Source organism: Denticeps clupeoides, chromosome 17 (assembly GCF_900700375.1).
Source record: "Denticeps clupeoides chromosome 17, fDenClu1.1, whole genome shotgun sequence".
In the NCBI taxonomy this organism is placed as follows: Eukaryota; Metazoa; Chordata; class Actinopteri; order Clupeiformes; family Denticipitidae; genus Denticeps; species Denticeps clupeoides.
The window spans coordinates 2,431,730-2,447,290 of NC_041723.1; the positions used below are offsets into that span (position 1 = coordinate 2,431,730).

The 15,561-nt window shown below is 46.5% G+C and overlaps 2 protein-coding genes across 3 annotated transcripts in view; both read right to left on the reverse strand.

Annotated features, from left to right (window-relative positions):
• The window catches only part of LOC114766810 (protein brambleberry-like), a 480,412-nt gene that overhangs the window by 239,477 nt on the left and 225,374 nt on the right, over window positions 1–15,561 (reverse strand). The gene's annotated exons all lie outside the window — the stretch shown is intronic.
• On the reverse strand, window positions 777–10,845 carry kiaa0513 (KIAA0513 ortholog). Of its 2 annotated transcripts, XM_028958078.1 has the most exons (13): window positions 10,736–10,845; window positions 7,604–8,035; window positions 6,935–7,037; window positions 6,791–6,864; window positions 6,390–6,460; window positions 5,898–6,102; window positions 5,576–5,616; window positions 5,342–5,417; window positions 3,741–3,818; window positions 3,356–3,385; window positions 1,839–1,919; window positions 1,501–1,595; window positions 777–1,429 (listed from the first exon to the last, which is right to left on the reverse strand). In XM_028958078.1, the coding sequence occupies exons 2-13, from the start codon at window positions 7,963–7,965 to the stop codon at window positions 1,380–1,382; spliced, it is 1,266 nt and encodes a 421-aa protein (XP_028813911.1). In that variant the 5' UTR covers window positions 7,966–8,035; window positions 10,736–10,845; the 3' UTR covers window positions 777–1,379. The 2 variants fall into 2 exon arrangements, with proteins under 2 accessions (XP_028813911.1, XP_028813912.1); XM_028958079.1 differs by lacking the exon at window positions 3,356–3,385.

The following is a 15,561-nucleotide window of genomic DNA, read 5'->3' on the forward strand; positions in this document are numbered from 1 at the left end:
TCATTTGGGGGTAAGAACATAAACGCCAAGGTCTGTCAAATACAACCATGGAGACGTAACACTGACCAAGGCAGCGGAAAGCCAAAAAATATTCAGTCAAATTAACTTTCCAACATGAAAAATAAATATTTATTTAAGGTCATTACAGCACAGACACACGTATTGCTTCATATGCAACTCTTGCTCATATGCAACGGGGGTGGGTGGGGGGTGGTGGTGGAAATAAATAAATAAAAAATAAAAAACATTCGCTTTTAGTTTGGCTGATATGACTGGTGTAGTGGTTACAATGGTAACATCTTCAGCGCTTTTCTTCGCCTGCATCTACAAGCCTCCATGAAACAGAATGGAAGAGGGTGCCGTTGAAGACGTGGATCGTATTTTAATTCTGATCACTTGTGTGCACCGACATGACAGCCCAGTCTAACGTGTGGAACAGAACACTGCAGAGGTCATGGCGGCCTTTTTCGAGTTACATAATTATTATTATTATAATAGTTAGTCAATGAAATTGGAAAATTCTGAAAATGCTGAAGAGACAAACCCAAAGTGTGTTAATACCGCGTTATGCATTATACATGAATACTCTAGGATGGAGTGAATCATTGCATAATATGCTGTAACCCAGGGTAAGTCTCGGAAGTGGAAACTGGAGATGCGGGACGCATGCATGCGATTCACAACGTCACAGAGCAGACAGACAGAGGCATGCAGAGCACAATGCATATCGCGCCTGCACAAGAACACAGATGACAAAACATGCACATGACATTCACCAGGTTCCTTAAATCCTTTATTAAACCAATTTCTATGTACAAAAGCAAAATATATTACTCTTCTTGACCTGTTCATGGCGCAAGTCCTGTACGATGGCGCCCTCTAGCGGCCACCCTTGTTTTAACAGACGAAGACAGCATGCAGGACATATTCTGGCCTCAATAGGGTCATGAAGGTCAACACTTTGGGTTTTGGAAAGGCACGTACGGAAGAGACGGAGAAATCACAGACATATTTAAAAACTAAAGTGTGCCATATCACGATTTCTGTTCAGGGCTTAATGACTTTTCACGGTGACACAGGATAGACAATACATAGTATACATCAATCCATTTTACAATGGGCCTAGTCTGTGAATTCCGTATATATCTACAAAAGACTCATATCTGAGGACTACAAGATTAAAACTTGAACGTGCTTCCGGCGCGCAGTGCGTGCCGATCTGAAGCTGGTGAAGGTGTATGTAGTGAGCAGTTTGTAAATATGGTGGGGCTGCACTGGGAGTATATTGTGTGTAACCTGTGAGTACGTAGGACCTTGTGAATATGGTGCAAGTTCGATTTATATGTTGTGTATCGGACTGTATGTGGCTCTGTTGCTCCTCACTCCGCTGCCATCTGTTCGATGTGGTCACTGAGGAGCTTGTATTGTTCTGGTGGAAATAGATATAGACAGTGAGTGGTTTGAAATAAAACCATCCTGAGCTCAGGTGGACAATCTCACCTTCATTCAGATTCCCAATCACCGCCTGCTTCTTCAGGAAGTCGTTGCAGAGTTTCTTACTCAGCCCAAACGCTACCATGTTATGAGTAAATGTCCTAAAACACACACACGTAAAACACAGATTTCTTTTAAGGTGCATAGGGGTGGTGCATAGGCCCAGTAACACACTCGCCTATGAAACCAGAAATTCCCAGGTCACATTCTACCATTGTGTCCATGAGCAAGACACTTAACCCTGAGTGTCCCCAGGGGAACTGTCCCTGTCACGACTGGTTGTAAGACACTCTGGATAAGGGCGTCTGATCTATCTACATTAACATAATTTAAATCACACCCACCCTAATTGTCCAAAGGTGATGTTCTCATTGAACCTTGAGCTGTCGTCTTTTTCTTCCTGGGTCATATGACACCATTTCTCTCTATTGGGAGCATGGGAAAGAAGTGAATTACTATGGAGGTCAGTGGTCACACACACACACACACACACACACACACACACACACACACACTCGGAAGGGTATTCAGTTTCCACCGAAGCCAAATTTACACAAATCAACACTCCGGTTATTCTCACTCGAACCCTCACATCCCACACACACTGATCACACAGCAGCTGGCGTTACAGGCATCCAAGTGACAACTTGACCAAATCCAACATGCGTGGGAACACTCAGAGTGGAACCAAATGGAACAAACAAATCATCCAGTCCACTATCAGGCACGAAGCAGCCCCTGTTCTGAGCACACACTACACAACGTAAATGTGTCTTATGGAAAAGAAGAAGCGTATAAATGAATAAACAACTCTCGCATGAATGATATGGCCAAGAATAATTTAAAATTACATTTAGGGCACAGATTTTCATACATATGGTACCATTCAAATATTACATATACACAAGGTCTCCATGGCACAAAACATGCATCGATGACGCTACCTGGGTGCCAGCAGCAGCTGCGACGACACTATTGTGCAATAGTAGTGATTCTATACAGTAACACGATTTCTGCTTGAACACCTGAAAGCACTCGGTACGTATGGTACAGAGGTAGAAGATGCTCCACGAGGAAATTATAGTGACACGGCACATCACATAGCCACACATTAGCATGGAAAAAGGAATCACACACACACACACATATATATATATATATATATATATATGTATATATAGAGATCTGAAAATGCCCCAAAATACTCCAAATAATAGAAGCAGAGGAGCAGAAGGCTCTGCCTACACAAAACACACAGACACCCTGCAATGTCCCTTAATGCAAATAACATGTATGAAAATCCTGGTGCATGCAACATGCAGTGCAGGGTACAACCCTGTACTCGACCAATCTGAGCCATGATGGGTGAATACAGAATACCTTTCCTTAAATTTGTTCCGCTTTAAAACACAAATAATGCATGCCAAATTCTTTCAGAATACATATGAAAAACATTGACGTGAAAAGTTACTTGTTGATAACCGAGCACACACAGCAGGAAGTGCCCTTAAAAGGTTAATTAAACGCAATAGCAGTCTCACAGTGAACGTATGCATCAGCATCAAAATGAATCATTATTGACCACCCTGTAAAATGCAACATGGGCCAAGTAGAGAATGTAAGGTTGGTATTTCTATTAAAACATTCCCCAGGATTGCAATTAATTTTTCCCTTTGAAACAAAAGTTATAAGTACTTCAGATATGAAAAATAGGCAGGAATGCACTGGCATGTTTTCACGTTACTGATGCAGACATGTGGTAAACCAGATCAGGCCATGTCCCTACATGAACCACGCCCATCTACGCAATCCCGCCCACCAACACCAGAACCAGCAGCAGCAGACAGAAAGAGGGACAGACCTCTCGCCTTCTTCCTCCTCAGGTTTCAGCCTGTGAGGTGACAAGGCAGAAGGAGACAGAGGGTTAAAGACACACACACACACACACACACACACACACAGCGAGAGAGGGAGTGGTGCAAGAGAGAAGAACTGCTGTGAAAACGTGCAATGAGGGTCTGCAATGAGGAAGTGCTTGGTGAGTGAGGGTCTGTCAATCAGGAACCAGGGAGCAGGTAAGCACAGTTTCATGAACCGGAGAGAACGTGGCAGCCCTGATTGGCCCCGATGGAAACCTCTTCTGCTGCCGCCAGTCAGCCCAGACATATGTGGTTGTGGAATGTCCCTCCCATCACAACCCTTATACACAATCTCTCCACCCCCCCCCCCCATTAAAAACCACGCACCTTGTGGTCGGGGACCTCTTCCTCCTCTCACAGTGGACGGCGTCAAAAAATGCCGCGTTCCAGAACCTCAGCGTGTGCCTGTCAGACAGGAGGGAAAAAAAAAAAAAAAAAAAAAAAAAACAAAGAACCATATAGCATATGAGTGGCACTGTAGTAGAGCTGTAATCAGACCTGAAAAAGTTAGACAGAATCCAACCCGACCTGACAAGCACAGCTTTTTAAAAGCCCGACTTCCTTCGCACACTACGAGAGCGAGTCTAAGAGGGAAAGGAAATGGATGTTTCACCTCCATTTTCGCATCTCTCACGATAATTAAAACATATCACCTGAAGACTGTGGCGCGAGAATTGCAAATCAAATTAACATTTCATTAAAAATGAAATCACACACATTTATAACATGCGAAAAACACCAATTTTCACCAATCACCAAAACCAAGCAGCAAATCATATGGAAAGGATAGGTACTATAGACCGGAAGTTTGTATTTGCAGGCCTAGCAGGTAAGGAAGCAGACCCGTAATGGTTGTCGGTTCGAATACAAACCGGCCAAAGAGCCTCTGAGCAAAGCACCGTCCCCACACACTGCTCCCCGGGCACCTGTCATAGCTGCACACTGCTCACCAAGGGTGATGGGTTAAATGCAGAGGACACATTTCGTTGTGTCACCGCGTTCTGTGCTGCAGTGTTTCACAATGACAAATCACTTCACTTTCACTTGCCGGGTGAGCTCGTACAGACCTGAGACAGATTAAAATTATCAAAATTGAGCCCAAGATTTACAGCTCTACCCCAAACCTCTTGTTTTTGTCTTGTTCAGATCAGTTCTTAGTCTACATGTCTCATACATAACTTTATTACCAATCGATTAACTAATCTGTTGCGAACAGCAGCAGGATGAATCCTCCACATCCAACATGATAATGACTCACGCCTGTTATTACTATATTACGCCTCCTTCGGAGCAGTGAGCAGGGTTATCCTCAACCACCAGTAAATGTGATTGATTTTGTCGTTGTGAGATACTGCAGCAGGTCCACACACGGTCCTTAAAGTGAAGTGAGTCACTTGTGATACACAGCAGCACAGCACAGCACACGGTGCACACAGTGAAATTTGTCCTCCGCATTTAACCAATCACCCTTAGTGAGCAGTCGGGGAGCAGTGTGTGGGCACGGTGCTTTGCTCAGTGGCACCTCGGCGGATCGAAATTCAAACCGGAAACCTTCTGATTACGGGGCAGCTTCCTTAACCGCTAGGCCACCACTGCCCATTCCGGTCCTCTGCCTTTAACCATCACCCTTGGTGAGCAGTGGGCAGCCATGACAGGCGCTCTGGATGCAGTGTATGGGGACGGTGATTTTATCAAGGGGACCTCATTGGCACCTTGGCAGTTTGGGATGCGAACCGGCAACCTTTCAGTTACGAGTCCGCTTCCTCACCCGCTAGGCCACCACTGCCTCACCTAAAGGGACCACTGGATAAGCTAATAATTTTACATCAGTATTAAAGGAGCGACACACAATTTCCAAAACAGTGTGAAATTACAAGCGGCCTTCACAGTGAAAAGGTTGTGGGTCGGGCTGCAGTTTCAGTATTCACCAGATGGGCTGCTGCTTCAGGTGTGTGTAGAGGTACACCTTCTCCACTCTCTTCTCTTCGGCAGGCTCCGGGGACACTGCAACACGGGGGTGAGAACAGGTACAGGTGACAACACGCCCGGGGCGTATAAAACACAAACAAAAGGTCTGAAGCAAGAACCTGGCGTGAGCTAAAAATGGCCTGTAAATGTACACACACCAGCAATTTTCTCAGGAATTAAGGCTGGTGCCCTACCTGGGGTTTTGGGTTTTCCCTCAGTTGGGCTGTCAGGTTCCCTGTAAATAAATAAATGAATGAATTTATATACCAAATTTCAATTTTTGCATAAACACGGGACTGATCTTGCAATCGGTTTACAGATCCTTTTCCTACGCAAAAATACGTCTGAACAATCATATCCGGAACAACCAGGGAACAGATGTTTCATAATCCACAAGAGACGTCAAGAACAAGAGTCTAACACTCCTGCTGCAGGCGAAAGTTCTGGATGCCTGCATGTCTGGAGACACACCGGCTCCATCACCCTCATCTTCGACAGAGGAAGAACGGCACTTACTCATTCCTCCGAGCAGATGGACCTCTCAGCTTGCTCTCCAGGCCCCCAAAGAAGCCCTTTACGTCAGTCTTGGCGGAGGTGTTCTTCAGCAGGCGCTCGGCCAGGTCCTTCTTGCCCGAGAGCCAGGTGTTGGCGCTGCGCAGGTAAGAGTCGATGCCCACACTGGGGCGGTCCAGCAGCTCGGTGGGGGACAGCAGGGACTTGCCTGATGGTAAGAAGCAGATTAACATCATGTAATATCGTAGGATTCAGTGAGTGATTAGACGAGTGGCCTTCATTAAGCGTTGCTGTGAGTATAAAGGCTAACAAAAATTAAAATAAAAAAACGCCTTTTAATAGATTACAAACCTCGCAACATATACATTTATTTGAATATGAAGAATGTCATATTGTTCATGCAAAATTCTTACAGCCGCATGAAAGGAACAAAAGAAAAATTGACTGAGTCACAGGCACGTTGGAAGAACTGAGAATTGCAGCTTCCCATCTCACCCATGTGGAAGTATGTGAAGCACATGGTCATCAGGTTCTTGGCCGGACCGTAGTCATCCATTTGGTAACACCTGCCAGACAGAGAGAATTCCCAATAACCGTCGCCAGGAATAAACACGTTGATGCTGTGCGTACCGCGCCATGGGTGTAAATAACGGCAGCCGATGGCCCTGGCCATAAATCATATCTTAAGGTGTGACTCAGTTCGTTTCACCCAAAGAGTTTCACAACATAAAGGGCTGTTGGGAAATGTGTTAATGCCGCCCGTCTGGGGCTCCCAAAAAAAGTTTTGCAATATCAGATCATTTAGAAGAAAATAAATAAATAAATAAATAAATAAATATAAAAAAAATCAAAGCTCCATCGCATGGCGGTCCCGGATCTGAGGACAAGTTACTTACTCAAAGAGGACGACGGCGAAGGACTGCACCAGTCTGTAGAAGGTCTGTTCGCTCACGCACTTTGAATTGCAGCGCTGGGGAGACACATTTGCCCATTAATGCCTGAACGACGGCCTCCGGACTCACGTCGCGTGTGCAGCGTACCTGTGCGCTGACATATCGGGCAAACCACTCCCGGCCTTTACTGCCGGCCTCCCCGCTGCACAGCTGCGCAAAGTGGGCCTTCTCCTCCTGGCCAAAGTCCTCCCTGAGACAGAAGAGGGAAGTGCAGCCCTTATAAAAAAAAATTATAGAACATCATGTCTGAACGGTAAATGCAGAACAAAAGGGGCGGTGGTGGCCTAGCGGTTAAGGAAGCACCCCCGTAATCAGAAGGTTGCCAGTTCGAATCCCGATCAGCCAAGATGCCACTGAGGAGCCGATGAGCAAAGCACCGTCCCCACACACTGCTCTCGGGGCACCTGTCATTGCTGCCCACTGCTCGCTCAGGGTGGTGGGTTAAATGCAGAGGACAAATTTCACTGTGTGCACCGTGTGCTGTGCTGCTCTGTATCACATGTGACAATCACTTCACTTTTGCAATATATTTTGCAGGAAACCACCCAAACTGGCAACACAACTTTGTGATTGACTCGATCACAGGCAAATTGAATGCAATTCAAACTCTGTCTGCAGAATTTCTTCACGTTGCACTGCTGCTCGAAGCTTAAAAATATTTCTGCAAGTGATGCGTACATTTCGCTGTGCGTGTTTAGCTCATGCTCATTTTTATACTTTATCGTCCTATCCGTGACGCTCTGAAACGAACCTCACCTCCCATGGAACACCTTCTCCACGTACGCCTTGATAAACTCCCGCTGATCAGCCGCCTCCCCGCAGAGTTCTGCCGAGCTGTGATTGGACGACGTGGAGGATGACCGCCGGGACGGGTGTGACCGGTGGGAGGGCGACCCTGATCCGTCGTCCTCGCTGTCAGCCGACTCGGTGGCGTCGCTCTCGTTGGCCGCGTCCCCAGCGCCTCCCCGCGGGGCTGGTGCGGGGGTGAGGGGTTCAGGTAGAAGCGTCGCCTCGGTGGAGAAGATGTCCGCTGGGTAATCGGACCGGCTTGGCGGACCCCCGTCTGCACTGGGGGGTACATCAAAGTCGATGAGGTTCTCCACTGCTACACCCTCCATGATGTTACAGTGAAGGGCGCCCCGCTACGCCATCAAACACCAGGGGGAGCCGTTCGCGGGCCAGCTGAGCCTACAAAACACACACAGTTGAAAAAGTCATTTCTACTTCAGGTGAGGGAGGGGCTGACATCTTTAGACCCCGCAGCTGCATTTACATCCGATGACTGCACTAACGCAATAACGTCAGATGCTCCTGATCCGCCTGCGGCCTTCAATGTTCCTCCCACAAAATTAACTTTAAACTGCTGCTGCTGCTGCAGAGCATGCGAGGTGGGAAAAAAAAGGTAACAGTTACACACGAACTGGCAGCAGCGCAAATCCTGCGCGGCGACAGGGACACGGGGTCCAGAAGAGCATCCCATAAGTTCCTGGTTTCTCCATTTGTCATACAGATGTGAAAGTGAAGTGTATGGTTTCTCCGAGGGAACTATTCTCTCTCTCACTGGTCTATGGCTAGATGGAAGAGGTGGGTTGCCAGATCTATTAACATAAGCCTGAAAATAAGTGACAAACCAATACAACACATTTTCATATGGCCTAAAAAGGGGTTTTTCTGCCACTACAGACAACAACCCTCAAACTTGGATTCATTGGACACAAGGAAATTGGAAGAAGTAGCAAAATTGCAAAATTATTTCTTATATGATACAGTATGTGTCAATGGGCTATCACAGGCCCTGCAGTTGACACCCCCAAAATTGAGCCTTCCACAGAGTTACTGTTAACACGGAGTTAAATAAAAGAACAAGCTACAGATATTCCAAGATGTGGCCAGTAATTCACGACATATTGGAACATTTCCCCACGACACTGACGGCTAAATCGATTTCGCTGTAGGAGAGTATGAGAATAAACATGTCTGTGCGGGGAGTTACATAAAGCGTCGCTTCTCGACCCTCGCCATCCCTCACCCCAGCTCCTGCAATGACAGCAGCATTTCCGCGCTGCGCCTCAGGGACTTCGTGACTCCGGCAGGACACCAGGAGAGCAGTAGGGACGGAGGGGGAGGCGGAGTTTGGCCCGAGGCGAAGGGTCTCTCTGGCGTACGGAGCGATGCGAAGGTCGTGACTTTCAAATCGCGGGCTGGACAGACGCGCATGAAGCAGTTGACTGAACACACACACACACACACACACAAAAACATCCCTCGCTATGTCACATGACCGGCCCCACGTGCAAAACGCGGCCTTTAAATTGTGATAGTGAGAGGGTGCCGACTGGCGTGCAGTCGTTTACGCCAGCGTACCACATGATCAAGGTTACGCAACGCATCACATCCACTCGCTGCGCCTGAGCGAGCGCCACGCCGCCGCTGGATCTTCTCCAGAGAACGGAAATAATCGGGAGAAAACTGCTCACTCTGCATCGAACGGGTCTCTGGCTGTAGAGCGTGGCTCTACGCAGCGTTCAGACTACGAACTACGGGTACGAGTCCCCCGAAGCGAGAAGGGACGGACGTCCTGAAGCGTCTGAAGCTGCAGGACCAGTGGATCCTGGCGAGGATTCCAGTGACTTTGACGCAACCTCCTGTACGTTTACAGAATTCGGCAGACGCTCTTATCCAGAGCGACTTTCAACAGTGCTCAGGAATCTTGCATTTTTAGAGAACAACATTTCCATGACTTTTCAAATTACTCCCAAGGCAAATTATCATGACCATTCGTTTTCTGAAGCTTTGAACGTTGTACTTGTAAACGTAGAAAAAAAAAAAGAAATCATGATGATTTCCTATTCCAAAACTTTAAGACCTGGAAAATGATCTTTAAAAAAAAAAAAAAAAAGGTTTTTAAATACAGCTTTAAGAGGTCCATCATTGCAACCCCTCATTTGGTCCAGTTGGACACAATCTAATAATGCCATTAGTTTAATTTATCAAAAAAAAAAAAAAAAATATTAAATATACACAAGAGACCTATTCACATATTTCCTAAAAAGGAAGGTTTTCAGGTCTTTGTCAACCCGTAACGCAAAGCCACAGTGATGACGGACGCGAGTCACGTTGACTCTGTACTTGACACTCGGCCTTATCACCTGGCTCGTGGAGCTTGGGAGTCGCCCAGATTCCAGCTGTCCAGCCAGCACTCCCAACACTTTCCAAAGCAGGAGGGAGCGCCATCTGCGGCCCACATGGGCGCAGGGGTCAGGGCTGAGGCTGATAACCCAGGCGGCAGATCCGGACCTGGCGGCACTGGCAGCGGGGGACTTCCACGGCAACACGAAACCCAGATCGGCCCGGTCATTATTTACCCAGCCGCAGGAGCGACAGAGCGGGGGACGTTAGAAGGTGCAAGTGGGGGATGAATGAGTCGACGGCAACGGGCAGGAAGCTCAGCTCAATGTGCAGTTCCAGATAACCAGAGTCACAAGGGCAAGGGTCACCTGGCTCCGCCCCCCCAAACCAACACGTCACAGGTGTGAGAAAGAGAGACAGTGCCACCCCAACACACTAACAGGAGTACGCAACAGACCAACACAAATGCAGCACAGTAAGAGCAGCAGCTGTTTTACACAACATGTGAAGAGCGCACCGTCCCAGCTGTCCAGAAACCCATCGGAAGGTGCAAGTCCGTCCTTGTGCCGCGCAACACCCACCGTGCGGGCCGAGGTGCGGGTCTCAAAATGCCAAACTGAACCCCTCCCGCTCCCCGCTGTTAACATTTCATTCACTGAAATTCTCCCGCATTCCAAAGAAAAGTGGAAGGAGAAAACCTCAGTAATAAATGGCAGAAACAAGCGAATAAAAACGGCGGGCGGGCGGGCGGGCCGCTACCTGGAGCTCTCCTGGTGCGGGTGAACGCAGGACCTGCCACGGGGATCCGTCTCTTCCCGTCCTGGCTGCTCGGGAGACGTCGACTGGGCGCATGCGCAGGACCGTCTTGTAGGCGGGAGGGGGAGACTCCAATGACGTCAGCGGGTCACGTGCTCAGCAGCGCGCGTCACGTAAATCCCGTCGCAGTCCAATTACATTTAACATTTACATTTACGGCATTTACCAGACGCCCTTATCCAGAGCGACTTACAATCAGTACTTACAGGGACAGTCCCCCCTGGAGCAACTCAGGGTTAAGTGTCTTGCTCAGGGACACAATGGTAGTAAGTGGGATTTGAACCTGGGTCTTTTGGATCATAGGTGAGTGTATTACCCACTAGGCTACTACCACCCCATTATTTTCCTAATTATTTTATAACTCATAGTAAAGTACGCTATACAAAAAAAAAAAAAAAAAAAAAAAATTACACTCTAACAATCGTCATATTGCGGGAATAATCTGACTTCTAGATGTGTTACAATCAATACAAACAATATAAAAATATTGACACTGAATCGTTTACCAATTAAATAAATAATTATAAATAAAGCGAAGTGATTGTCGTTGTGATACACAGCAGCACAGCACACGGTGCACACAGTGAAATGTGTCATCTGCATTTAACCCATCTCCCTTGGTGGGAAGTGGGCAGCCATGACAGGCGCCCGGGGAGCAGTGTGTGGGGACGGTGCTTTGCTCAGTGGCACCTTGGCGGAACGGGATTCAAACTGGCAACCTTCTGAACACGGGGCCGCTTCCTTAACCACTAGGCCACCACTGCCCCAATGATCATATAACTCATTTGAATTTATATTAAATAACACATTTGGTGACGAATCAATGCACAGTTTGCATGTTACCACTCAAAGTGATTATCCTCAACATTTCAAATAAAAGGCGTGTTTTTTGGATTGTTAAGAAATCTGAATTTGCATCACATACATTTGCCAATGAAAAGAGGCAGTGCTATATATATGTATGTATATATATGTATGTGTGTGTGTGTGTGTGTGTGTATATATATATATATATATATATATATATATAAAAAGTCAAATGTAGAGTATTTGATTCGTGTTGTTTAAACTCATAACACAACGTGCTTGTGTTGAACGATTTGAATTACGAATCCAAATGCTCCTCTGCATCGCACCAGCAGGTGGCGTCAGACGCTCAAAACTGCACAAGATAGGACCGGCACTTATTAGGAAACCTGCAGCACATATTTACACGAATTAATTGCTGCAGAGAAATAAATGTTTAGAATTTATGTGAACATAACAACGTGGTGCGTTAATAGGGTTCATATTCTAAACTGGCCGCTGAGCCCCTGTACCATGAACGAACTGTTACTACAAAAAATTGTGTATTTCCAAGAGAAGACATTTGTAGACTTCTAGACTTTTATTTGAAGGTTCTAGTGTTAAACCTAACTTAATCAGAAGATAATAAAATACAGAGCTGGGGTCATGACCCCTGACCCCCATGAACCTGAGCGTTTGTTTTGCAAATTGTGCGAACTGAGGAATAATAAAAAAAAACTGCAGGATAACGGTAGGTTTCGATGACCAGTTAACATAAACATTCACCAAGAAAAATGTTAAGAAAAATGAATTGTGAACAACAATATCTAGCGATAAGTTAACATTAGCAAACAACATCCCTACATCGGTGATCCAGCGCTGCATTCACACGGAACTCGCTTTTCTACTCCTAGAACTACAACTCCCAGGCTCTACTGGACTCAGTTACCCAGAATGCAAGTATTAAATAACACAGACACGCTACGGTTCGCAACAGCCAAGTCATGATCAGCAAGAACACGATCTTTTTATCGACTCATGCACATATGCATTTGAGTGCAGGAAGCGAATTTGGTTTATTTTTATATCGCAGCAGTTGTTGTAAAAGCTTCCACGTCAAAGTGCGACAGTGCTGAATAAGACAAGGGATCCTTTATTAGCGGGAAATTGACAAATAAAGTACCCTTTTTGTACCTTTTGTTCCATTAAATATCAGCCCAGTCCATCATAGACACTGATATTAATTATGAATTATTTATGAACATGCAGTGTATTTTTGTAAAAATGTGTTCAATCTTTTTGACCAGTAAGTGAAGTGAAGTGAAGTGATTGTCACACGTGATACACAGCAGCACAGCACACAGTGAAATTTGTCCTCTGCATTTAACCCATCACCCTCAGTGAGCAGTGGGCAGCCATGACAGGCGCCCGGGGAGCAGTGTGTGGGGACGGTGCTTCGCTCAGTGGCACCTCAGTGGTACCTTGGCAGATCGGGATTCGAACCAGCAACCTTCTGATTACGGGGCCGCTTCCTTAACCACTAGGCCACCACTGCCCCTGTAATTTACATGGTTGTGATAAGGAGGATGGCTATCACTGTCTCTGGTGACGTGGAATTGTCTAAAATTACATTTGCCAGTATATTTTATGTGAGTGCCTGTCATGGCTGCCCACTGCTCACTCAGGGTGATGGTTAGAAGCAGAGGACACATTTATGGGGCAGTGGTGGCCTAGCGGTTAAGGAATCAGAAGGTTGCCGGTTCGAATCCCGATCCGCCTTCTGTAATTTCCAACAATTAAGGTCAAACTCATTTCAGCCTGTAACTCAATACGCTGCCGTTCTTGGAGAAGCTGCCCAATAATTAATCATCATGTGTCCACCTTCACCTCAGCACTGTTGGAAACCCCAAGTCAATCGCACCTCAGTAAAATCAAAATGTCCACTTAGGAAGCAAAAATGATTGACAATCAATTTCACATGCTGTTGTGCAGAAAAATGCAAATTGAGTAGACAACAGGTGAAAATTGTATTGGCAATTAGCAAGACATCCCCAATAAAGGTGTGGTTCTGCGGGTGGTGACACAGACCACTTCTCAGAACACTTCTTCACCAGCACTTTCACTCTAGTGGTAGCACGAGACGGTAGCATGAGCATGACACAAGTGGCTCAGGTAGTGCAGCTCATCCAGGATGGCACATCAATGTGAGCTGCGGCAAGAAGGTTTGCGGTGTCTGTCAGCGTAGTGTCCAGAGCATGGAGGCGCTACCAGGAGACAGGCCAGTACATCAGGAGACGTGGAGGAGGCCGTAGGAGGGCAACAACCCAGCAGCAGGACCGCTACCTCCGCCTTTGTGCAAGGAGGAACAGGAGGAGCGCTGCCAGAGCCCTGCAATACGACCTCCAGCGGGCCTCAAACGTGCATGTGTCAGAAACAGACTGCATGAGGGTGGTATGAGGGCCCGACGTCCCCAGGTGGGGGTTGTGCTTACAGCCCAACACCGTGCAGCTTGTTTGGCATTTGTCAGGGAACACCAAATTTGGGAAAATTTGCCGCTTCACAGACAAAAGCAGGTTCACACTGAGCACATGTGACAGACGTGACAGGGTCTGGAGACGCTGTGGAGAGAACATTCTGCTGCCTGCAACATCCTCCTGCATGACCGGTTTGGCAGTGGGTCAGTGATGGTGTGGGGTGGCATTTCTTTAGGACAATGTGAATCAGTAAGTAGTGATTCCGACAGTCATGACCAGAAAACCTGATGCATCTGAAAAATCCAGAAAATCATGAGCAGAAGTCGACGGGTGAAACTAAGCTGTTGTCCCATCAGTACTGTGGAGGACAATGCAGGCAAAACACAGCAGTATTTCTTTCCCCATCCTCACTGTCCCACAACGTAGAGCTTATGGTTCGCCTCACATGAAAAGTCCCTGCAGTTTGTCCCCAGTTTGGATGGAGGCACACCCTGTCCTGGAGAGCTCCATCAGTCACTCAACCTTTGTTTATATGGCGCTTTTTTACAATGTACATTGTCACAATGTGCCTTACAAATTGAACAGTGCTTAAACCCAGAGGCAGCAGTGGCAAGAAAAGAACTTCCCTCTAACAAGAAAACCTCCAGAGGAAGCTGAACTCAGCAGGGGAACCCATCCTCCTCCGGTCAGCACTGGATTTAGTGTTCTATATATAATATATAATACATCCCGAAAATGATGGCGGCACATGAAGGTTGTTGCGGTCCACTTGTGTATAATGAATCAGCATCCAGGTAGTGTGTTAGAGTCCCAGCAGGTGACTTTCGGATGGGGTCAACAGAGGGTCAAGTAGGACAGTCATTCAGACGTTCATAATAATGAAAAAGCTATTCATGCACAAAAATGAACATTTCTAGCACATTATTGTACTTTGTGTGCTAATATAACAGGCGTAAAAAGTAATTCACATGTTCTACTACCATGTAATACAAACATGATAATAGGAAGTACATTTCTGCCTGACTTGGACTAACTAGTTAACACTAACAAAAGGAAACTGAACAGTATTTGTGTTCATTATTATTTTTTTTCCTGTTCTGTTCATGTACGTTGCAGCGACTTACAATGAGCAGGTACTGGTACTTGCTCAAGAACATAATGGTAGGAAGTGGTAGGAACAAAGTCGAGTGAGCATTTATTCCACATCCTTGATATCAGATATCCGAGTCATCAACTAGTTTGCTTTTTGGCAGCATTAGTTGGCCAATTTGCTGCACCAGCAACTAGTGGCACTTTTGTACAACTAGTTTGAACAAGGGTTGCACTAGTGAGGCTGTATTTCAGAATCCTCTAGTACTGCTACTTTTGGCAGAGCTAGTTCAATCCAAACGACCACGAGTGCTTTCAAATGCTGACTGGTTTGAAATTCAGCATTACCAGTGCAGCCTCACTAGTGCTGTGATGGCAGCATTTCACGTCTACTTAAGTTGGACAACGGGGACGGTTTCC

Bases quoted from the DNA above. Each gene is read 5' to 3' on its own strand.
- kiaa0513 (XM_028958078.1), bottom strand. From the start codon at position 7,965: ATGGAGGGTGTAGCAGTGGAGAACCTCATCGACTTTGATGTACCCCCC. The intron at 3,819-5,341 runs GTGAATACTGAA...CCTGTCTGACAG, and splicing joins CTGAAGCAGCAGCCCATCTG to GCACACGCTGAGGTTCTGGA. The intron at 1,596-1,838 runs GTGGGTGTGATT...TGTGTGTTTTAG, and splicing joins ATCACCTTTGGACAATTAGG to GACATTTACTCATAACATGG.